Here is a 16,239-nt window from a genome sequence, read left to right as displayed (position 1 = left end):
CACCAGGAACATTCCTCTCCAACTGTGCTTGTTGAATTTCAGAATCTGCAAGTGTCAGCTCAGAGGTCACTTCTTCTTGAAGCTTTCCCTGACCCCCCGCCCCCGGGGCTCCTGCAGCCCCCAAGCTGCCCTCTCACAGTACCTATTGATGGGGGAACAGAAGGCAAGCTGACGACCAAGCCGAAGCTAGTACCCTACAACCCCCCACCCCCCTTTGGGATATATGTGACATTCCTCAGGCACTCCTGGCTGCCCTAAAGGAAAAACAAATGGTTAACTGATAGAGATCACAGTCTTGCAGGACAGGAGTCTCCCTCAGTTTACAAATGTCCTAGTGATTTACAAGGAAAAGCTTTCAATAGCCTAACTTCCAAGAGACCCATAACTCAGTTTCCTGAAGCCCTAACATCACCCTCCCCTCCATAAACTTAAGGGAGGCTGAGGCGCAAGGAAATGTAAATAAAATTGAGTTTCTTCTGAACCTAAAGCGCACTGACAAGGACATGTGATAGGAGGAATGTAACATTCCTCCAGGAAACTCCCAACTGTCTTCATGTTAGTGCCTCATTAGAGGGAAAAACAGCAGTGGCTTGACAATAACCAAGCCTCTAGTATCCTGAGAGTCTTTAGCAAGTGACAGTCCTTCTGGACACCCCCTTTGTCCTCACCGCCGCAACTCCTGAGTATGTAATCAGCCCCTCCTCAAGACCACAGGGCAGCCCCTCTTTCTGTCCACAGGGCCTGTCCCCGTGCTTTAATAAACCTCCACTTTGCACCAAAGACGCCTCAAGAATTCTTTCTTGGTCGTCGGCTCCAGACTCCACCCCACTGAACCTCACCTATATTCCAAAACTGCATCACCTATGACACTTGTCATCTCCTCCTCCCTCCCTCCCCCAACGAAGTGAAGCCAGAGAGTAGGGTTGCAGAGGCTTCTCCTCTCTGCGGGGGCCCTGGGCCCCCTCAGAAGGAGAGGGTGGGAGGTCCTGGGCAGCCAGGGGTTGACTCTGAACCCAGGGCTGGGGGGTGGCGGCTGGATCCTGTCCCCAGTGGAAGTGTCCCTTTAATAGCTTGCTGGCCTGGGCCGGCTAGGGCGCCTGCTTTACCTCCCATTCAGCTGTGGTTGCTGCCACTGTGCTGACTCATGCGCCCCAGCTGCCCGCAGGAGCTGGAAGCATGGGCTCCCCAGGGGCCTTGGCAGGCTGGGGGCTTCTGGATTACAAAACGGAGAAGTATGTGATAACCAGGAATTGGCGGGTGGGCGCCCTGCAGAGGCTGCTGCAGCTTGGGGTTATGGCTTACGTGGCAGGGTAAGAGAAAGACTCCTGGGCCACACTTGGCTGGGGGGATAATGACTGGGCCTGCTGGGCGGAGGGTTGACGGTCTGACTCTTCAGGGGCTGAGCTGGTGGTAGCAGAGGGGAGCAGGTTGGGACAGGGAGGAAGTAGGCAGAGGGAGGATCTTTGTCTGTCTAGAAGCCAGTGGCTACAAGAGCAAGCTGTGGGCCTGGGTCCTCCTGTGTGCCCACCTGCTTCCTTTCCTGGGCCTTGTTTCCGGGTCCATATTGATCTCTGGGCACAGAGTACCCACGAGGCCCCTGGTGGGGCAGGAGGTATAGTCCCTGATGCTTGGGAGAGCTGGGAGACCACCAGTTTTAACTGGGTCAGAGGAGTCTTTAAGGAGGACTTGGGCCTAGCCAGGGCAGGGGGAGGGTGTTGGCTGGTGAAGGAGGTGGTGGTGGGCATCTCCAAGCCCATGAGTGCCTGATAGGGGACACCCATGAAAGGCACTGGCTGTCTGATCATGGTTGGAGCTTCTGGCCTGTGCAGGGTGTTTGGGGTGGGAAATGAGGCTGGAGGGGAGGCAGGGGCTCTGAATGCTGGGCTGGGAGCCTGGAGGGTGTGTGAGGAGAGAGGCCGAGAGGGCGGGGCCCGCTCTGCCACTGCTCACCATGGACCAGAGACAGGCCACACTGCCCACCGCTTCTTCCTAAGGTGGGCTCTCCTCGCCAAAAAAGGATACCAGGAGCGAGATCCGGACCCCCAGATTTCCGTCATCACCAAACTCAAAGGGGTTTCGGTGACCCAGATCAAGGAGTTGGGTAACCAGCTGTGGGACGTGGCAGACTTTGTGAAGCCACCACAGGTAGGTGCCTTGGTCCTGCTGCCAGGCAGTAGCACCTGTGACACGACCTTTGCGGCGAGTGTGTGTGTGAGGGGCATGTGAGGCCCGAGCGGGGTGCTGGCACCGCATAGGGTCGGGCTTGGGAAGGGCCTTACAGAGGAGTAGAGCCTGGATGGGGCTTTCCGGGATGTGTAAGAGGTTTCCAGGTGGACAAGGAAACAGAACAGGAAGCCAGGCCAGAGGAACTGTCTTTATAAGGGCTGCCCCTGGAAGAGTGGAATGCTTAGGAACTCAAGGCTGGAGCTTGAGGATGGGGCAGGAGAAGTGGAGCGGACCAGGGTCTGGAGCTTTTGGAATGCTCCCCTCCCTGACCTGGGGCACGGCTCCCAGGTGCTCCTCCTCTGCCCCTCCCACACAGCATTTCCAGCTCCTTCTTCCCCCACCCAGATTGTCCACAGCTTTGGTTTCTACCTTTATCCTGCCAATGCCAAAACTGTAGCCCCAGCGACTGCCTGCCCCAAGTGCCACCTGCCTCCTGGGTTCACACCCACCACGTCCAAAGAGAAATCATCTCCCTCTCCCGGGGTGGCCTCTTTTCATCCAGTGAGGGCCAAAGCTGGACCTGTGCCTCCCTTCTGTGCATATTCTGTCTCCTAGCAGTGTTCACTGCTGCCTGGGTCATACCTGGATGAGGCTGTGTGCTTCTAGTGGGTCCCCGGTGCGCGCTGCCCAGCAGCCAGCCTGAGCTTTCCTATGTGATATCAATCAGAGCCTGCCGAACCTTGTTTCCACTCTGGGAAGATTCCCTTTCCATGGTGGTGGCCACCAAGTCCAGATCTTCGCCACTGTCACACCCGCTGCCTTCTCTCCTTCCTGGGTGTGCATTGCCCCAAACTTGCAGAGCTTACACATGCAGCACTTGGGTGTCAGCCACCCGGCCTGTCCTCACCCTCCCTTTGCCCAGGTGGAGCTCATCACCTGCTCCTCTCGCCCCTGACCATGCATGCAATTGAGGGGTCCACCTCCCCCTTACCTTGGGCAGGTCCCCAGTCCAACTCAGCTCTGGATCTTCAGTGCCTAGGAGCAGGAGGCGCTTGGACAATTCTGGTTGAGAGAATGAGTATGAACATGAAAAATACACTTGTCTCAAAGAGGCAGCTGTGGGCTTCTCGAAATGGCCAGAAACCTGGCCAGCCTCTTATCTCTACTCCAGCTGGCTTCACTGGAGGCACTTTCCTGACTTGATCAGGCCAGGACTCTTTTCCCCACCAGCCAAGCTGCCAGTTCTGGCCTCTCCCTTTGGGGGAGGGAAGCAGGGACCAACCCTGACGCTTGCTTTCTAGGGAGAGAATGTGTTCTTCTTGGTGACCAATTTTCTCGTGACGCCAGAACAAGTTCAGGACAGATGCCCAGAGGTAAGGCTGCCCAGGAGCTTCCCAGCAGGTCCCTAGTTCCTGTGCCAGCCCTGGATCACCAGCCATGTCCCCCGTTCTCCTTCCCACATAACTGAGGGTTCAGTATGTGCTCCTATATCTCAGGCACTGAGCTAAAACCTTTTCGTGAATCATTCCACTTAATCTTCACAAATACCCTGCCTGGTAGGAATTACTGTGATCCCAGCAAGGTAGACTCACGTGCTCAAGGCTGTCCAGCCTCTGGACCTCTGAGCTGTTTTCTGGAGCCTTCCACCATAGCCCTCTGTGAGATGTCCTAGCCCTTCCCATCCTGGTCCCACCTCTGGGCACCCTTCAGGTTGTCAGTGTAACACACAGAATTGGGTACAAGGCTCAGGTGAGCTCTAATAGCAAGAGGCTAGATCACCTTCTTTTTTCCTCTTTTTTTTTCTTGTAAGATTTATTTATTTATTTTTAGAGAGAAAGAGCGTGAGCAAGTGTGAGCAGGGGTGTGTGTGGGGGGTAACTGGTGCAGAGGGAGAGAAAGAATCCTGAAGCAGGCTCCCTGCTGAGCGAGGAACCCCATGTGGGGCTTGATTCAAGGACCCTGAGATCATGACCCGAGCCAAAATCAAGAGCCAGCCTCTTAACAAACTGAGCCACCCAGGCGCCCTGATCACCTCCTCTTTTCTATGCTCAGTCTCTATTAATGTGTCCCAAGTCAGCTTCCGTTTTTGTGGCCAAACAGCATACTCCTGCTGATGCTGAGCTCAGGGTCACTTATGATCTCTGGATATTTTTCACTACAACTGTGGTCACACCAGAGTCTCTCACTCCCTATTCTTGTCTATTTCTCATCCAGAATCACAGGTTTTCCGCCTGAAATCTCAACTTTTCCCCTTGCCTGAGGGTGTCCCACAGATCCAGTGTCTGTCACAGAGCACACTTACTCTTCTCTCCTGCTGTGGGTTTTTTTCCAAAAATATTTTTACTGTGATAAAATACATGTGACATAAAATTTACCTTCTTACCCATTTTTAAGTGTATGGTTTCCAGCTGTGGATTTTGTTTGAGCAGTTGGCACCCAAGACATAGCCCTGGAAGCCTACCTCTATGGTGACCTCTTTTTAAAATCCAGGCTAACATTTAATTGCTTACAGGGCTGGAGAGTACCTGTGTGGTCACCTGTCCCCTATGTCCTGGTTGTTGGTATCACCACAGATGCCGGGGGTGTCACATGTCCCAGGCTGGCCCCATCCGCAAAGGAGGTAAAGCATGTGCACAAAGGATGTGCAAATGCACATGATGTCTTTCTTTTCCTAAACGTTCAGAAGACATCTAATTAATGTTGAGTGTGTAGGCTGTCCTGAAATTTTGCTGAAGCCATCATTCTGCGTTTTCTGGAATCCATGTGATTCCTCTTTGCCTCATGTCCTGGCTTTGAGCTCTTCCCATGAAACTTCCAGGGCTGGGAAGGAATTCATCAGATCTGACAACATGACTTCCTGAGACTAGCCAGCGTTCCTGCCATCTCCTCTTGGGGGTCCTGGTCATCCAGTCCCTCCCAACACATGCACTGTTCTTCTTGGAGAGCCCAGCCTCCAGCAAATACCTGCTGAGCCTCGGGGCGGGTTGTGTGTGTGGGTGGGTGGGTAGGGGGCAGGCCCGATGCTGGGGATGCAAAACTCCACTGCTTGTATCTCAAGCAGCTCCTGCCTAGGCAGCCCAGCCAAGGAGGCAGTTCCTGGGATGCGGGCAGAGCCCATAGCTGGAGACCCAGCAAGGCATGTCTGCCGGCCCAGGGCCTCAGGAAGGGTTTCCCACAGGAGGAGACTCAAGTGGGATCTTGAGAATGTCCAAGCAGAGGGAGCTGTGTGAGCAAAGGCCCCAAGCTATGTGAGATGAGGCACCTCCGGGGTCACCTGCTTCAGAGTGGGGTTAGAGCCTAGATTTGGATTGAGGTGGCAAGGAGGTAACCCGAGATCTCAGGGGCCCTGTGAATTCTGCTAAGGAGCTGAACTTGATCACAGGAGTGTGGCGGAGGCTGAGATGGTCTCTGCTGAATGAATGGAGGCAGATGACGCAGAGACCAGGCCCTGTGGTGGTCACCATGGGGTCCGATTGGAGGAGATGGCAGCCCAGCCGGTGGGGGAGAGGAGGGGTGGACTCAGGACACAGGTGGCCCTACTCTGTCCTCTGCCTACTTATCTCAGTCCCCACCCCTCACGGTCCCACTGTCTCATTTGGCCTAGGGTCCCCGAAACCTTCTTGCCACCGTGGCACTGGGCTTGTGAGCCAGGTGACCCGAACCATGGCGTTCATTGTCGGCCTAGGGCAGAATGTATCTGTGAGAGTGTGCTTTCCTCTCCAGGCTCTAGGGCCCCCAGAAAGCTTGCTACCTCCCCCTTCTGACGGACCCCTAGAATACTGTGAGCGTGCAGGTGCTAATGTCCCTGTTTTATGGAAGAACAAGCAGTGTGTGTGGTCCTACCCACTTCCCTACCCAGACCCCTCCAACCAGGGCCCTGGCCTCTGTTCCCCACACCCAGTGCCTCCACCCTGGCATGAACTTGACCTTCCCAGAGTCCCTTCACCTTCCCTGTTCTGTCATCTGAGTCGGACCAGAGGATCTGGGCCTCCGGCAGGGAGAGAACTATCAGGAAGGAAGGAAGCTTGCTGTGCCTTGGAATACAGCACCTGAATCCCTAGCTGGCCGGGGGGCTGCTCGCTACCCTCCTCTGACCACCTCCTTTCATTTGTACCCTCCAGCTTTCCCATGTGCCCCCCAAACTCAGGCATCTCTATGGGGCTGAGGCAGTGGGGGCCACACCTGTGTCCCTGCAGGCTTCAAGGCTGGGTCACAGAGGGGAGCCATACCCCGGGCCCTTGGCAACTCTGCTTTCCCCACCTCAGCACCCCTCCATCCCGCTGGCTAATTGCTGGGCCGATGAGGACTGTCCTGAAGGGGAGACAGGGACGCACAGCCACGGTAACTGTGGGCCCTGTCTTCCAGTGCCTCCCCTGGGTGGGGTGTCCAGGGGCTGGGCTGGGACCCTGGGTGGCTCTTGAGGGCAGGCCTGGTGGTGCCTCTGCGTCTCTCCTTTCTGTCAACGGCCCCCTAGCCCTACCCCCGCCCCTCCCCTGGCCCTGTGGAAATTTGAGGGCCTGGAGTTTGTCTTTTTTTCAAGGCATAAAAACAGGCCAATGTGTGGAATTCAATGGGACCCACAGGACCTGTGAGATCCAGGGCTGGTGCCCTGTGGAGAGCAGCACCGTGCCCATGTAAGTGTGTCCCCCACCGCCCCCTCCAGGACAGGGCCCCAGAACCGCAGAGCCTGCCCTTCACTTCCGCTCTGCCCGCAGGAAGCCCCTACTGGTCCAGGCAGAGAACTTCACCCTGTTCATCAAAAACACTGTCACCTTCAGCAAGTTCAACTTCTCCAAGTAAGCGTGGGTGGGTCCTCCTGGCCCCAGACCCTCCTGGTCTCCTACCTGGCCTGACCCCCGTCCCATCCCCCACCCCCCAGGTCCAATGCCTTGGACACCTGGGACGCCACTTACTTCAAGCGCTGCCGCTATGACTCACGCTACAGCCCCTTCTGCCCTGTGTTCCGCATTGGGGACCTCGTGGCTGCGGCTGGAGGGGTCTTTGAGGACCTGGCATTGCTGGTGGGTCCACGGGTTCCAGGAGGGCTCAGGGAGAGGGTCCGGAGCCTATGTGCTGGTGAAGCAGCGATGTGCCGTGTGCAGGGAGGTGCCGTGGGCATCCGAGTCCACTGGGATTGTGACCTGGATGCTGGGGGTTCCGACTGCCGGCCCCACTACTCCTTCCAGCTTCAGGAGAGGAGCTACAACTTCAGGTGCGGCCCCCACTGCCCTCTAGCTGCTCCTTGGCCAGGTCACCCCTCCACCCGTGTCCTCCTGTGGCAGCCAGGACCCACCACACGGCGGCCCACCCCTCCGGGCACTCCACTGTGTGTGCAAGGGGGGCCCCAGGGCCAGGAGGGGTGTTCTCAGCCTCTCTCCTTATCCGGTCCCCCTCTGTCCCCTGACACTCCTGCCCCCCAGCCCCTCCCCCACTCCCCCCCACCTCTAGCATCTCCCTCCTCGGCACAGGGGGGTTTCTTTTTTACTTTTGCCTTAGGTCTTATCTAAAAATTCTCAGAAACCTATAGAAAAGTTCAAAGATTAGTACTGTGAACACCCGTACCCATACACCCTTTATCTGGGTTCTCTAAGGGGTTTTTGTTTTGTTTTGTTTTGAATTTTATTTTTTACCATTTTGCCACATTTGCTTTCTCTCTCCCTCTCTAGAGTAAGCCGGATTTATTTATTTATTTATTTATTTAGATTCATTAAAATATTTATTGTGATTAAAAGTGATTAAAACTTTGTCAAAGAGGTGAGGCAAATGCACACATCATAGAGAGCCAAGTGTAGGGGGTCTCTGAATCACAGCAGTCAAAAGAAAAGTGCTTTAGGAGATCAAGAATGAGATTGCTTCCAGCTGGATAAATGCAGACAGATTTCAAAGGGAACTATTTGAAAGTGAGTGCCAGAAGAATGAGGACCTTCCCCACGTGACTGCTGTCGCCTTGTCACACTCAAGAAATTTAACATTGGCAGAAGAAATCTAATATTTAAATTTCCCCAACTGTGCCAGTAATAGTCCTGTATCTTTTTATCTTCCAATCTGGGGATGCACTCAGGGACCTTGCATTGCATTTACTGTCGCATCTCTGAGTCTGCTAAACAGACCTCCCCCCCACCCTGCCAGTATCCTCCTGTCACTTCCTGTCCCCTGGTCATTGTCACGAATATGCACACAACAACCACCAGGCCTAGAGGTGATGCCCCTTGATGTCCCCTTTACCCTTTAGACTCACACAGCTCAGGGCTTGCCTCCCTCCCTGCCCTCACCCCCCCGACCAATGCCTGTGTAGGGACCCTTCTGTCTGTGTAGGGACCCTTCTGTCTGTGTAGGGACCCTTCTGTCCCCTCTGTCGCCTGAGCAGACAAGGAGCTTCCAAGAGGCCGGAGGTCCCAGTTTGCTTTTCCCCTGTGTTCCCAGCAATGACACAGGGTTGAGACAGCTGGGGCTGGGGGTTTATAGAGTCAGTGGACGTTACCCATCCAGGCAGGAGGCCTGGAAGGGCCGGGCCAGCCCAGGAGCGGCAGCAGAGCAAGACACCACATTTTCTTTCCTGCCCTCAGGACAGCCACTCACTGGTGGAAGGCCTCAGGTGTGGAGGCCAGGAGTCTGCTCAAGCTCTATGGGATCCGCTTCGACATCCTCGTCACTGGGCAGGTAGGAGGTGCTGCGTGAAGGCAATGGGGGGTGGGGGTGGGAGGGGGAGATAGTCACAGCCCTAGAGGCTCAGTCCGGGTCGGTCTCAGGCAGGGAAGTTCGGGCTCATCCCCACGATCATCACTCTGGGCACTGGAGCAGCTTGGCTGGGTGTGGTGAGTCTGGCCAATGTGGGCTCCCTCTGGCTACAGCGACTGTGTACCCAGGATGGCCCAAGTGCACTCCAAGCACCCCGACCCCCACCATGCATGATGTTGAGTCTGGGGGTGAGGGCTGGGGAGGTGGCCGAAGGGCAGGCTGAGGGCCAAGACACAGGTCTGCCCCGCCTCTCCCAGATCACCTTCTTCTGTGACCTGCTACTGTTGTACGTGGATGAAGAAGCCCATTTCTACTGGAGTACCAAGTATGAGGAGGTAGGCTGCGGGCCTGTCCGGACCCTGGGCTCGGCTACATTTTGGAGGATACTGACCAGAGCCCTGATCGGATGTTCTCATCTGCAGGCAAAGGCCCCGAAGGTGACCACCAACCCTGAGCAGACAGAGCCAGCTTCTACACCCCCGCACGTGGCTGCCCAGGTGTCTTAGAGGGGGCCCAGTCTGGGAACCAGACACCAACACCAGAGTGGCCCATGCCCAGGCTCTGGCCCCCACTCACTGGCCTGTTCCTGAGGCTGTTTCCTGCTGGTTGCCGGGTGGGGACCCCATCTTGGGGAGCTGCTGGATAAAGCCCCAGCAGGACCAGGGTCGGGGGTGGGGGGAGAATTACACCCTTCCACTCCCAGACAGACTGACCCTTTCCTGACTCCAGCTTCAGCAGGGTGCTGCCTGGGGGGGGCCACAGAAGCCAGTTTTGTAGAGACCTGCAGCAGAACAGGAGCCACGGAGAAGGGGAGACCCTGGGGCACCCATGTGGCAGGGTAGTGGGCCAGTGGGGCTCCTGCTGTGTCTGGGTCTAGAGAACTCTCTCCCAGTCCCCGTCAGCAGTGTTCCCAGCGGTGGCCTGCTCACCAGCTGTCAGCAGCAGCCCTCCCACTGGCTGTGGCAGACTCCAGACTCCAGCCCCCCTCCATCCGCCAGCACCTCTATCGTAGGTAGAGCCCCTCCGTCTCAGCTGTGCTGCACCGGGGGCTGTGCAACCAGAGTCTGAAGCAAGGTAGAAAGAAGCCTGACAAGAGGGGTCAGGCTGCTCCGGTGTTGGATTGCCTGGGGCAACCTACCCAACTCTGAATGAAGAGTGAGTAGGCAGATAATCCAACCCCTACGGACCCCCAGGCAAGGACACAGGCACCCTTTGGTCTCACACCGGCCCAGTTGATGAGCATCAGCCCCTCCCTGGTGGTGGCCCTCAGGCTATGGGGTTTGGGATAGGGAGGAGAGACTGGAGGGCCTGAGATGGTGGTCACTGGGTCCTTTGGGATCTTCTGTAAGGCTCCTCATTAACCACCCCTCCCCAGCCCAACCCCTAGAACCTGCTCACTGGAGCCATGGGAGTAGGGAGGCTGTACATCTGGAATTCACTGCTACCCAAGGTCATAGCTAAGAACCTGTCAGGGCATCTGCTTGTCCCAGCCTGAGGCAACTGCATGCAGGAGACCTTGAACATAACCCTAGGTAGAGCCCAGTGGCTGGAAGGAATGTCCCTCACAAAGGACACAAAGGTGCCCTGCAGGCTGGCTTGGTATCTTTCTGGAGTCTGATTCCTGCCTGCTGGAGAATTTCCCCTGCCCCAGAGTCCCACAGTCAGGAGGGGAGGAACAGGGGCTGCAAGAGCCAAACTCCCTGTGGTCCCAGGGCAGAGGCAGGAATTTGGGAGAACCCACCCGAGGGAGGCAAGGGCCTTCTCTCTCATGGGTCCCTGGTGACCAAGGGTGAGCTGGCAGCTTGGCAGCGGAGCCACAAAGACCAGTTGGGGAGGGCCAGGGCTGGGGCTCAGGCTGGGCTAGCATCTGGAATCATCTGGCACCTGGAGCCTCAGCAAAGCCTTGGGGTCTCCACTGCTTCTCAATCCCCAGAGACGTGTCCAGGGGGAGGCAGGTTCAGGAGAGCCAAGGTGAGAGAACATGGCTCTGAGGCCTGGTTATTGGAGTGGGGTCACATGTACCTGGTTGTGCTCAGGGCTCTAAGTGGTCATAGCTGCAGAAAGTCAAGGAGTAAAGCCTGCTCAAACCAGCAGCTTCCTGTGTAGTCCTTATAGGCAAGAACGGGGAATTGGAAGCATCTATGATGGACATAGCATGGCTTTAGGGAGACCAGTGGGGAAAGGGGAAGGATGGGCCTGCGGACCCCCACCTCACAGCCACCAGCTGGGCTCAGCGGTACTTGGAGCAGGCCCAGGCCTTGTGCATCCGTACGCAGGAGTGTATACCATACATGTGTGTAATATCCTAAGCCTTTATCGCAAAGCCCTTGAGGGAAGGGGGAGAGTACCAGCTGTGACAGCTAGACAGCTGTGGCCAGGGCCTGAGGCTGGAAGCAGCAACACGTTGCCTCAGTCTGCATGTGGGTGTGCATCGTCAAGGTGGCCATGCAGGCACGTGCCCCAGAGGAGCCCTGGGCAGGCCTCGGGGACATGCTATGCTTTCTGGGAGCCTTGGGAACCCAGGAGGACCCTGGAACTCCACTGCCCTTTGTAGGCGACCTTTTTGGGGCCCAGGTTCTGCTCTCTGGATCTCCCCCTCCAAGGGACATGTGGGGAGCCTGTGATGGGGGGAGCCTGACTCTGCCCTTTTCATGGTCCCCTCCTCTCCTGGTGTGTGTGTGGGTGTGTACATAGCTCCGCTCTGAGCTGGGCAGAGGGCACCAGCCTGAGGGCAGGACTCCAGGGCCCAGGCCGGTGGTGTCTCTGATTCAGGGTTGTCCCAGAGCTGGTGCCTCCCTCTTGCCAAAACTTAGCATCTTTACTGTGGTTTGGGGACAATCCCCTGGTTCTTGGGGGGGGGGCAGGAAAGCACTCAGCTCCACAAGGAATGAAATGGTGGACACAGCAGCAGAGCACGTGGCTGGCCAAGACGTTATTATTGTGGATATCTGGGGGCTGTGGGCCTCTCCCCTGCCCACCCTCACCCACCCCAGCCCACCCCACCTGCCCAAATAGCTGGAGTTGCTCATGAACAGGAAGGTGCTGGACAAAATATTCACCCCACCAGCACTGGCCATGGCCCACTCCCCCAAACCCAAAACTAGGCACTTGGGCTAAGGCCCCCAGGTCTTGAGGACCCCTCAGCATGAGCAGGCCTACAAACCTGAGCTGGTTCAGATAGAAGGGACTCCCAGCCCCTCTGGGCTCCTGAGGACATGGGGGAGGGCAGAAGGCGCACGGACAGGCCTCCAGCTCGATTCATGGACTGGTGGGCTGCTCTGTGGGGCTGGGCTCCTGGGTAGGCACCTGGCTGGTGGGCTGCACCGTCTGCACCGTCTCCTCCAGGCTGGTGCTGGGGAACACCACGTAGCGTGTGGTGGTCAGCTCTGGCGGCTCCCGCTCGTTCTCTTTGCTGTGCCAGATGCCATAGCCAAAATACACGGCAAGTCCTGCAGGAGTTGTGAGAGACTGAGGGCCGGGTCCCAGCCCTGCTTGCCCTCCTTGCCTGTCTTCTTCCTGTGGCCCACCCAGGGCCCCAAGCCTGGCCCCCACTCACCGATCAGCAGCCAGATGGAGAAGCGCAGCCAAGTCAGGTAGCTTAGCTTCAGCATGAGGCAGATGTTGAGGAGGATGCTCAGGGCTGGAGTCAGGGGCACCATGGGGATCTGAGGGGGCAAGAACGGGGGTGGGCTGGACTACAGGGAAGGTCTGCTGGCTCAGGGTCTGATTTCTCAAGAGTCCACAGAGCCTTTCTCCATCTCTGGAGATTTGGGAAACAAGAGCCCACTTGCCATGCAGAAAAAGAGAGGGGGATGGGTGTATGGGCCTCCCCCACCCTGTGAACCCTGGTTCATCCTGGCACAGCAGAGGAGGAAAGGGCAAAGAGACCTAGCTGGGCTGATAGCCAGTGGGCATTGGCTGGGGGAGGTACCTGGAAGGTGTCTTGCTGGCGCTGTTGCTGGTGGGCCCCCAGGACGAGGAGGCTGAGCAGAAATGCGACGGAGCTAAGCAGAAGCAGCAGGATGTAGCCCCAGTATGGGAGGTGCAGGGCTGAGTCCCCGAAGACCAGTACACAGTCCAGGGTGATGGCCGAGGCCACCAGGATGCTTAGTGCCCACGCCACAGCAGCTCCAGGGCTGCACCTACCTAGGAAGCCCAGGTAGGGCCTCAGAGCTGGCCGCAGCTGCCCAGGCTCGGGGGCTGAGGCCTGCTCGGTGCCCACCAACTGTATGTGGTCTGAGAAAGAGTGGTACTCTTTGACCCTGGAGCCAGGGCTGGCTGGGCCTGGGGAACTGGATGCAGGGGCCTTCTGGAAGCGTAGCACAAGAATACTGGTGGCCACGAAAGTGTAGGCCAGCAGCGTGCCAATGGACAGGAATTGGACCAGTGCCTCAAGGTCCAGCAGCAGCGCCAGGAAACTCATGAGGCTCCCGAACACAATGATGCCCGCCAAGGGCACCTGTGTCCGGGGGTGCACTCGGGCAAACACCTGGAAGAAGAGCCCGTCGACGGCCATGGCATAGACGATGCGTGGCAGGGAGAAGAGGCTGCTGAGCAGGACAGTGTTCATGGCTGTGGCAGAGGGTGGGGGACTGGTCAGCATGGTGGAGAGGCCCACCAGGGGTCCCTGCTGGGAGGCAGAGCATGCACAACCCCTTGGGAACATGGGCATGAGTTTGTCTGGGATCTCAGAGTGAGCCTGAGTGTATGTGGGTGTTGGATTGTTACCCCACCCCCCCCACCCCCTCCACAAGGAATGGGACACCCTAGTTTAGGTGACAGGCCCATCAGAGAATCTGATGAGGGCTGAGTCCTTCTCCCAGGAAAGGACCCGGAAGCGCACTTTCAGAACTGACATTTTAGGTACCATTGGGAGGGGGCAGTGAGTAGGGCCCTCCCAACAAGCCTGGGTGGAGAGTCAAATGATTAGCCCCTTCCTGGACCCATTACGTAACTAGTAACAGACCCAGATGGGGACGTGTTCCCCAGGAAGCTTAGGGCAGGGCACCACTGCCCTGTTCACTCCCACCACGCCTGAAAGGCCCCTTACCGCAGATGGAGCCGGCTGCCACGATGAAGCCTGCCCAGCTGTAGCCCCGCCGATAGAAGGCGTCAGCGAGTGCGGAATCAGGGTTCAGGCTGTGCCACGGCACCATGAGGGTGAGCACGGTGGAGACAAGGATGTAGGCACCAGCTGCCAGGCCGAGCGAGATGGAAATGGCTATCGGCACAGCTCGCTTCGGGTTCCTGGCCTCCTCGCTGGAGGCGGCAATGACATCAAAGCCCACGAAGGCGTAGAAGCAGGTGGCGGTGCCAGCCATGATGCCGGAGAAGCCGAAAGGCGCAAAGCCCCCCTCCTCAGCACTCCAGTTGTGCGGGCGGGCCAGGATAAAACCCAGGATGATGATGAAGAGGATGAGGACCAGGCTGACCACGGAGAATGCGTGGTTGAGCCAGGAGGAAACTCGGGCTCCACAGGAGATGAAGGCGGAGGCCAGAAGTATGATCCCAGCAGCCAGGAAGTCTGGGTAGTGGGCCAGCAGCGGCACCTGCCAGGTTCCAATGTGGGCCTGGGTGAAGTTGTGGATGCGGTGGTTGAACATGGAGTCCAGGTAGCCACTCCAGGCACGGGCCACAGCTGCACCACCAATGAGGTACTCGAGGAGCACGTTCCAGCCGATGAGGAAGGCCCACAGCTCACCCATGGACACATAGGTGAACAGGTAGGCAGAGCCCGTGCGGGGCAACCGGGCCCCAAACTCTGCATAACACAGGGCTGACAGCAGGGAGGCCACGGCGGCCACCGCGAAGGACAAGAGCACCGCGGGGCCGGCCATCTCCTTTGCCACAGTGCCTGTGAGCACATAGAGGCCGGAGCCCACCATGCCACCCACGCCCAGCAGGGTCAGGTCCAGCGTGGACAGGCAGCGCCGCAGTGACGTTTCCATGGTAGACTCCTCCAGTGGCTTCAGCCGGTTCAGCCTCTGGCAGAAGCGTGCCAGGCTGGCAGTGCTGGGCAGCCCCCTGACCATGATGGGCAGCTGAGAGGAGCACCACGCCAGCTGCCGGCACCTACCAGGGCCAGAGGGGAATGACAGGTTGCCCAACCAGGTATTAACCAGGCTTCAGTCTGCTCTGTTCATCCCCCTGGGGACCCAAGTGCCTGCATAGCTAGCTTGCCTGAGGGCTGGGATCAGTCAGGAGTGGGCAGGAGGTCACAGGGAAGAATGGCAATCCTGTCTGCCTCTGGGCAGGTGAGGGAGGCTTGTGCAGCTGGACCTGGGCGCTTCTGGGGGAGGGGGGTGGTAGCTGAGGGTGAAAAGCGCGCAGTTCCAGGAAGCGCGGTTGGGAAACGCTCCTCGGTCCGGCGCTCCTCGGTCCGGCCCGGCATCCGGCATCCGAGAGCAAGGTGGAAACCCCAGGCTTCCCGGGAGCTGGGCCGGCCCTCCAGGACCCGGAACAGGAGGGGCTCTGCTGTCCTGGACGTGAACCAGGTGGCCACCTGGCCTCAGACAGTGGCACTCACCACCACACACACACACACACACGCACACACGCACACACCGCCCCGAGGGACTTGGGTATCTGCGTACCCGGCGGCCAGGAGGCAGGCGCTCTTGGCCCAGCACCCCGAAGCCAAAGCTCCGTGCCCTGCCCCCGCCCCGACAGGCCACCGCCGCCACGGTCACCGCCACCCTCCGGCCGGCGGTGCCAGTTCCACCCGGGGATCCGAGGTTTTGCCTCCTCTCCGGCTGGAGCATGTCCCTGCAGTAGTCGCTGAGACTCACCTGCTGTCACTGCGGACGCCGCTGCACACGCTGTAGCTGTCCTGCCTGGCTGACGCCGCCTGCGCGCAGAGCCCGCCCCCAGCCCTTCTGCGCCGGAGCCAGAACGAGGCCCCACCCACCTCGCTGTCACACAAGCACCCAGATAGCCCACCGTACCCATACCTCCCACGACGGAGACCTGAACATTTCCCAGATCTAGGGAAGTCCTGTTACTGTATCTGGTTCACAGATGAGGAAGCCCAGGCCACCAGGTAAGTGACTAATCCAGATCACTGGGGTGGCCTTGGGAGGCAGGCAAGTTTAAGGACGGGGTCTGGAGGGATCTGGAACCCACCTGCTTGCCACTGCTGCAGTAACCCTCCTTGATTCTTCACCTCCGCACAGCTGGTCACCATCCAAGTTCCCCTCCCCCAACATTGGGGCGTTTGGGGGGCTGCAGGGAGTCAGACAGACCTCTGGTAAGATGAGGGTGTGGGTCTGGCTGAGTGGCCCCAGGCAATCCCTGACCTGTCCTGTACAGGTGGCAGTAAGCCACCTTCATACATTG

At 58.1% G+C, this 16,239-nt stretch overlaps 2 protein-coding genes across 2 annotated transcripts; one reads left to right on the top strand and one right to left on the bottom strand.

The window, feature by feature from the left end:
* The first annotated feature begins 1,176 nt into the window (after positions 1 to 1,176).
* P2RX6 (purinergic receptor P2X 6) lies at positions 1,177 to 9,410 on the top strand. Its single transcript, XM_028094950.2, has 12 exons — positions 1,177 to 1,310; positions 1,995 to 2,145; positions 3,468 to 3,539; positions 6,432 to 6,507; positions 6,707 to 6,800; positions 6,882 to 6,962; positions 7,046 to 7,187; positions 7,269 to 7,378; positions 8,733 to 8,826; positions 8,916 to 8,981; positions 9,162 to 9,239; positions 9,327 to 9,410. The coding sequence occupies exons 1-12, from the start codon at positions 1,177 to 1,179 to the stop codon at positions 9,408 to 9,410; spliced, it is 1,182 nt and encodes a 393-aa protein (XP_027950751.1).
* A 2,752-nt stretch (positions 9,411 to 12,162) lies between these two features.
* On the bottom strand, positions 12,163 to 14,969 carry SLC7A4 (solute carrier family 7 member 4). The gene is made up of 4 exons (XM_028094917.2): positions 13,955 to 14,969; positions 12,836 to 13,476; positions 12,461 to 12,569; positions 12,163 to 12,353 (listed from the first exon to the last, which is right to left on the bottom strand). Exons 1-4 carry the CDS (start codon positions 14,934 to 14,936, stop codon positions 12,163 to 12,165), a joined length of 1,923 nt encoding a protein of 640 aa, XP_027950718.1. The 5' UTR covers positions 14,937 to 14,969.
* Between the last annotated feature and the right edge of the window lie 1,270 nt (positions 14,970 to 16,239).

This window comes from Eumetopias jubatus, unplaced genomic scaffold (genome assembly GCF_037043125.1).
Source record: "Eumetopias jubatus isolate StellerSeaLion01/CBP00866 unplaced genomic scaffold, mEumJub1_p1.0 scaffold_16, whole genome shotgun sequence".
NCBI classification, from domain to species: Eukaryota; Metazoa; Chordata; class Mammalia; order Carnivora; family Otariidae; genus Eumetopias; species Eumetopias jubatus.
Note: the sequence above shows the minus strand (reverse complement) of the source record. Positions and strands in the feature narration are given on the sequence as shown.

What these genes read in the sequence shown, in the direction of transcription:
- SLC7A4 (XM_028094917.2), bottom strand. Translation starts at nt 14,936, where the DNA reads ATGGTCAGGGGGCTGCCCAGCACTGCCAGCCTGGCACGCTTCTGCCAG. An exon ending in GGCAGCCGGCTCCATCTGCG is followed by an intron (nt 13,477 to 13,954) that starts GTAAGGGGCCTT and finishes CCTCTGCCACAG; the next exon opens with CCATGAACACTGTCCTGCTC. An exon ending in CTCCATCTGGCTGCTGATCG is followed by an intron (nt 12,354 to 12,460) that starts GTGAGTGGGGGC and finishes CAACTCCTGCAG; the next exon opens with GACTTGCCGTGTATTTTGGC.
- P2RX6 (XM_028094950.2), top strand. Translation starts at nt 1,177, where the DNA reads ATGGGCTCCCCAGGGGCCTTGGCAGGCTGGGGGCTTCTGGATTACAAA. An exon ending in ACTTTGTGAAGCCACCACAG is followed by an intron (nt 2,146 to 3,467) that starts GTAGGTGCCTTG and finishes CTTGCTTTCTAG; the next exon opens with GGAGAGAATGTGTTCTTCTT. An exon ending in GAGAGGAGCTACAACTTCAG is followed by an intron (nt 7,379 to 8,732) that starts GTGCGGCCCCCA and finishes TCCTGCCCTCAG; the next exon opens with GACAGCCACTCACTGGTGGA.